Raw genomic sequence first — 7330 nt, 5'->3', positions numbered from 1 at the left:
AACCAAATGGCCAGGGTTTTCAGGTTTAGTCTGTGCATGAACTCCCAGAAAGTAAAAAAGCACACTTATGAAGTTTTAACACAATCACAAACTGATTTACAGTTGGCCTATAGTTGTGCTTTTTCTAGTTTCCTACCTGATAAATGCAACTAGTTGAAGTTGAGGAACAAGAGCTCCTGAAAACCAGACGCAAGAGTTTGAAGCGAGTGAGACTATCCAGACAACTATGATGTTGACTGCTGAAGGAGTATAGTAGTTTCAATCTGTCTTCTTGAAGACTAGCCCTAGTGTTTCAGTATCAGTGTGACCCAACTACACTTGACAAATATATACAAAACAAAACAGTTTAATGAGAAAAGGCAAAAGAAAAGGAGATGTTAATGCTAATTTATCACATAATAAAATGCATCCACAGACTCAAACATTAATCAGTCAAAAGTGTAAAGTGTGTAAAGACAGTAAAAGCCACAGTCTTTCTTCCTTATTAAAGATACTTGGTGTTTTTTATTTACATCATATTAGACAGAAGATGTGCCCTTAATGTCATCAAGCCTCTTCGACACACACACACACACACACACACACACACACACACACACACACACACACACACACACACACACACACACACACACACACACACACACACACACACCTGATTCCAATAACAAACAAACAGGGTTCATGTCCAGGGTCAGCTCTGTATGTTTACAACATGACAAAGTACAACACACTGACCAGATTTTGGACACGTGACATTACCCAGTGGTTCCCTAAGTTACACTCTGTTATATTGTTACATGTCACAAATATCTATTTAGTTTAAAAGTGAGCTGGCGTACAAATGTTATGGAAGCTACTATTCTCATGTGAGATTGATGAGTGGAGTCCTATGCATCCTTTTCAATGGCTGGAATCTTTTTTTGGACCCTGGACATGGATGATAAGCATCCACCATGTTTGTTTATGCTGTTAATCCAAGGTTTAATATAGTTAAACAAATATATGAACCAGTTCCCCATCAGCTTAGACCATTTGTCCTGCAAGTCAGTCGGGGGAAAGATGATCTTGGCAACAAACTTGACAGTTTATGACATTGTCCTGACAAAAATCCTATGTTAAGCAACTTTATCTTTCAATAAAGACATTCTCATTCAGTTGAAGGAAAAGTGTACATCATTAAGAAAACCAATCAAAATATGTGGGAGAAACAATTACAATATTGTAAATGGAAAAATAAACAATTTTGTTCACGATTCTTGAGAACATTAATGTTACTTAAGGATGGAAAGGTTATGTTGCATGTTGGGAAAACCAGCCTGGCTTTCGATAGCACATATAATGACATAAAGCATCTGATATAGAAAACACACAACAAAGTAGTGGAAAATGTGAAAATCATGTTGTGAATTATACAAAAGAAATCTGCAATATAATTGTATTACAAATTCCATTTCTCAATTTTATATATTAAATAGATCTTAATTGTACAGATGTGTTACAGGTACAATAGGCCTTTATTAACAAATTATTATCTGCACACTCATTATAATTATTCTTATATGATTTGACACACACACGCACACAGACTCACACAGCAAAGCACACACACAACAGTTACGGATGTATTTGGCTTTGTCTCACTGGACACTGGACCACCCCGCACTTACCGCAGGCTCATGACAACATTTGTTCATGTTCATTGTTTGACACAAATATTCCAGCATAGCTCAGTTGTATTGCCACTGTAACTGTAACGTTCCCCTGTGTATGAGTAAGTGACCTACAGTATGCAATGCAGTGTAATGGACTATTAGTGACAATAACAATATAGAGAACCAGTACCTGCAAGCCATCCCCATTATAACAGCAAGTATTGTAAGATGTGACCAAACATTGACTATTATGCTGAGAATGTACAGACTTGGACACATGAGCGTTGGACACAAGTTGTGTGGGTGTAACGCTGTTCTAATGTCCTTTAAATAGCCTCCATGAAGAATTTAAGCACTGATGAAGTTGAGTGTAAATAACACCACATTTATGCTACAATAGATTTATTAAGTATACATGTATGCATGTATGCACTGTAGAATATCGTTAGGATGGCAGTCAGAGAGCATCTCTATAATGTGAACGCCTAGAAAAACTTCACCCCAGGCTCATTAACACAACTGTCAAATACACTTAAGAGTGGTTCAGCTACCTTATGGGGACCCTAAGGACATTCTGTGTTATGTTGCTTTATTCTGTGTTATGTTGCTTTATTCATTGCTTTATGAATGTCTATGAATGTCTAGACATGTCTATGCTATGTCTATGTAGCATTAATATGAATTTCTTTAATATATCCAATGCTGCAGGTGTTCCATATTTTTGAATCTTTACCCAAGGTTAAAACCTATAGGCTACTATAAACGAACTACACCACGGCTGCATTACTTTATTTAGCTCTGGGCAGACAACTGTTCAGCGCAATGACTTGGAGTTTTCCTATTTGGCCAATTGTTAGAAACTTCCTTTTTAAGAAACGTAAAAAGATAGAAAATTCATGTGTCTGACTAATTCCATGTTGTAGAACAAAGCAAAGGCCTTATATAAGGCATCTTACCTAAACACCCGTGGAATTTTAGGCAAGGGGACCGTAAGCAAAAAAATGCTAAATAATTTCCATATTGTTTTACTCATTCCTGGAGCTCTACAGTAGATATTGTGAACTAACACATAATTGTGAGGCTGTATTTATATACGTCTTCCTCCAAGTGTAACATCAAATTGTTGCTTTTCCTGTGTTCCCAATATGTCCCTAATAAGTGCATACACAAGGGAGCGCTTATTTGATCATGTTTCCATATGGAACATCGGTGTTTTGATAAAACTAAAATAGAGCTAAGAAGACTTCCATAAAATGGTCCATTTAACCTCCTAAATTATTATCTTATGCTTATACCATCAGTTTAAGTAAGGCTTAGCAGTATTCATTTTCCAGGACTTAAAGACATGGGGAACTTCCCACATGGACTATTCTCTGGTTTATTTGGCAATAATAATATACCTATTTAACTTTTCATAGGCAGGAAAGTAAACATTACCATGAGGATACATGTTGTGTCTTAGCCACTGAAGTATCCCTACAGATTGGGCCTACATGAAGTGTGTTTCCCTGATGTCGAGGTATGTGTTGCAGATGATGGTTTTCTATAATATCACCCAAACAGATATTAATGTTCATCAATAGTCTCAGGAACTGTATTGGCTCTGTTGCCACAAAGCAATATAAATTAAACAACATATATGCCGCTTTCAAAGTGTAGCAAAAAAATGATATGCTAACTTAGTTTAGTTGCCACTTGGCATTATTTCTGAGTTAATACACATCATTTGATTGTGTTACAGATTCTTTAAGATAAAACTATGCCCCCAAGTCTTCGACTGATTGAATGTATGCTTAGTTGACAGTGTTGGCTAATCCACTATTAATTATATACTGCATAGTAAACTTAAAGGAACAGGAAACAATTGAAAATAGGTCATACATTTTGTAAATGTGCAAGCGTTCCAAGCTAACTAATGCTACGGCTGTCAGAGGAATGATGTTGGAAATATTTATGACAATAATTACCAACATTTAAAAAACGATCTGATTCCAACACTGGCAGGTGAAAATGTGTGCTTTTCTTTTTCTTTTTTAGCTTCCCCTCCCATCATTTATTCATATATGGCACATTGCTTTGTTATGCTGGTGTCCATCTCAGCCACTCCTGTCCCTCGAATCCAGGGTCAAGCTAAGCCACTCCCCTTCAGATCGAACCCAACTATCCATTCACCACCACCAGTGTCTAGACCCCGGGGGTTTCATCGGATCGGTTCTCCCCTCCCGAATGATACTCCTGGACAATGGGGCCTAATCGCCAAAACTCCATTACATTAATTTGTGTATTTCTGGCAATAAATATGTATTCTTACATCAAAACCATCTCTCCTGATTGAACTGACAGCAGGAACCAAATCCTTTACTTTGATAAGCCTGTGCTGGTGTTTTCTCAGAATTAAATTGGCACATTTCATTTAAAGTTTTAGAGATACATCAACTGTCCTTTATCAGATGCAATGAAATTAAAACTTGCTAGTCTCTTTCCATTCCTGGTGGAGGTTTGTGATTGAAAAGATAAATAAACCCAGTGCTGGAGTTTTCCATTGTCAAACAATGTATTTAGAAGAGCAGTTATTAACAGTTGAGTTATTACATGTAGGTTGTTTTATCAGTAAAGTAAGCCTTATTGTGATGCTGTTGCACAATTACGAAAACATTTTTATTTTACACCAAGTAGGGTAAGCACACACAGGTATTAGTACTTTAAGTTTAAACAATCTAGATTTCAAATCTTTCTTTTTCATTTCTAATAGCCTAAAAGTGGGATGTGACGTTAACACATATCTAAGTACTTTGTTTGGTTATAGAAAACATTTCTATCAACATAAAAACATAATATTTCATGAGACTAAATACAATTATCTTCTCTGAGGGCCAACTCTGCAACACCTTTAATTGATATAAAATGTATTTTTTGTACTCCACTGATGTCACATGTATGTGATGTCAACAACCAGAACGGTGGCAGGAATTTAATGTTAATTACATGAAGTAGGTTTTCAAATGTGACAAGCCTGTCAAATATTCAAAGACTATCCAACTTCGACCCTTGTCTTCTCACTTTACGACAGATAATGAAGCTTCTCTTGCTCAAACCTTATTTTCCCATGTCTGGGTTACTAAGCTACGCAGAAGTATTTGGAAGGCCTGAGATTTCCACTGAGTCAATTATACTCAGTCTACCAGCAAACTAGTAGACTTAAATTTGAATCCTGTTAGTTACATTTGCATTGGGTTAGTGTATACTTTTATATAAATGTGGTGAAAAAAACAATGCAATTAAAAAATATTACGTATGTCAATGTGAACCGTGTCAAGCATGCATACTTCGACTATGTGTACAAGTTAGTATAGTACTATATTATTAGTACTATATTGTGTGTATTATTGGTTGATCCGAAACAAAGATGGATATCATTTTAAATATTTTTAACATTTCAGAAGCGCTTGATTTATCTTGTCACTTATTACCCTCTCAAATGAAAGAACGTACTAGTTGTAACTTTTGGTGGCCTAGAGCGAAGAAAAATACATGGGAAAAAAATAGAAACATTCGATAAGTGAAGCGCTCTTGTGTTTTATTTTATTTTCAAATATTTAAACCTAACCCATCTTGTGTTTGTTCTGATTTGAGCAGTAAAAAGGCACTGAGCTGGGAATAATTTTCAGTCCTAAACATATTACCTGCAATGAAATGGCTGTATTATTGTTGGTTATAGTTTCCTGTGAATTAGAAGCATAAAAGGCTCTAAAATCAGCTTAGCAGTAGCATTATTTGGTATTTGTCCTTTGATGACCCTTCTTCAAACCTATCTCCTTGTCTGTGCCTCTCATCCGTCCCCTTCCACACACCCACCAAATGTCTTTTGAAGATGGATGTAACGAGCAGCAGATGTTAGAAGTATGTTTGGTAAAGCATGACATGATTTAGGGACAGTTGAAAGGGGAGTTGTATTGTTCTTCAGGGTTTAACTTGTACAAGAGGCCATGAAGCACAATGTTGCCATCCTCTAAAGTTCATAAAACCTCATTCTTCTGCCTCGTCCTTGTTAATGGGAATGGGATATGTTCTGTTTGCCCAATTCCATTGCTTATGTGTGCAACAGTTGTCATGATTTTTCTCCAAGAATTGTTGCCTCTTGACCCACGTCAAGGTGCTGTTAGGGAGAGAACTAGGAACTTGGTTAGATCACTGTGTTTTATATTAAAGGTGGGGTAGGTAAGTTTGAGAAACCGGCTCGAGATACACTTTTTGTTATATTCCATGGAATGCTCTCAACATCCCGATAGCAATGAATATATTAAATGCTTTGACAAAAAATCCATACAAAAACGTCATCTGTGGAAGCCGTAGTACCGTAAAAAGCACGACCAATCATTTTAGCCGGCCCGGCTAAAATAACTGGATGGCCTACCTGCCTGTCAGCCTTCCATCTGTGCACAAACTTATCTTGTGCCCTTATTGGTCATGTGCGCGTTCGTGTGTGTTGGAGGAGGGGCTCTGTAAGGAAGTGGCAGATTTTTTCCGGTTGTGTATTTTCAAATTCTAGCGCACTCTAGCCGGTTTCTCAAACTTACCTACCCCACCTTTAAGGTTTCACTGCTCATCGCCCCCATCACTACACTTCCTTAGGGACGGGTCCGTGTGAGACCAACTCAACTGCTGTTCCTCAAGTTTTATGAACCATATCTCTCTGCTCAGGTGAGATGAGGACATATTGTGGTTTTTTTCACCTACAATGACGCAACAAGTTCATTCATATTGGCCAGCCCACAGGTCTGAATGCAAGTTTTCAGAGAACTCCGTTGCATATCCACATTTTTTCTCTGTGATCTGTTCCCTGCATGTTCCATAGGTTCAAATCCAGCCTCTCTCATTATGAATATCTCCGTATCCTAGTCAGTGTACGGGACCTACAGACTTGTTTCCCTTAGAAACATGGTCCCAATGCTGTAGGAGACTTTCCTCATAGAGGTCGGGGGGGCAGAGCGAGAGCTGGTCAATGAGGCGTGGCTGTGAGATGTTCCCGCCTCCAGGAAGTAACATGTCCCCGGGATTTCTTTGGGAAAATTATCTGGGAGCTCCAGCCTTGAGCGAGGGACAAATGAAAAGGAGCGATCATCTTTCAGGAACCTGTTAAGAGAAAATAAGCCTTTTTTTAAATAACATTCAAAAGTGTGAGTGTCATGATAGACACATGGTTTAAATAAGAGTTGTCACGCCGTTACTTACTGATAAGTTGTGGGACTGACATTGATACATCTCGGATGGCTCCCCGATTCAAACTTGCTGGCCAGTGTCACGTTGTTCCCAAACAGGCAGTAACGTGGCATTTTAACCCCGACCACGCCTGCCAGAACCGAACCTGTGTGGATCCCGATCCTTAGCTGAGAGAGAGGGGGAAGAAGAAGGTGGTGGGAGAAGAGTGTAGAAAAAAAGAGGTAGAAGGGGATGGATTAAAGATTAGAGCAATGACAAAACCAGCAGTATTAAAAAAGTTCAAAGCATGTGTTTCATGTATGATCCTTGACCTAGCCTAACATTGAATAGTGGCGAAGTCACGCCCATCTACTTCCGGTCCATGGGACCTCATTTCGGAAAAATATATGTGTTGAAGTCAATGGAGAGAGAAAACGTATCTTTCAATCCCGTTTGAATTGTGCCATGAATTACAC

The 7330-nt window shown here is 38.1% G+C and overlaps 1 protein-coding gene across 1 annotated transcript in view; it reads right to left on the bottom strand.

Moving 5' to 3' along the window:
* Nucleotides 1–330: 330 nt before the first annotated feature.
* The window catches only part of gucy1a2 (guanylate cyclase 1, soluble, alpha 2), a 40517-nt gene continuing 33517 nt past the window's right edge, over nucleotides 331–7330 (bottom strand). Inside the window, exons 8-9 of the mRNA XM_034096774.2 lie at nucleotides 6888–7042; nucleotides 331–6788 (exon numbers count right to left, since the gene is read on the bottom strand). Of these exons, the coding sequence (XP_033952665.1) occupies nucleotides 6569–6788; nucleotides 6888–7042 (375 nt within the window). The 3' untranslated portion in view covers nucleotides 331–6568. The remainder of the gene's footprint in view (nucleotides 6789–6887; nucleotides 7043–7330) is intronic.

This window comes from Pseudochaenichthys georgianus, chromosome 13 (assembly GCF_902827115.2).
Source record: "Pseudochaenichthys georgianus chromosome 13, fPseGeo1.2, whole genome shotgun sequence".
NCBI lineage: Eukaryota > Metazoa > Chordata > Actinopteri > Perciformes > Channichthyidae > Pseudochaenichthys > Pseudochaenichthys georgianus.
Note: the sequence above shows the minus strand (reverse complement) of the source record. Positions and strands in the feature narration are given on the sequence as shown.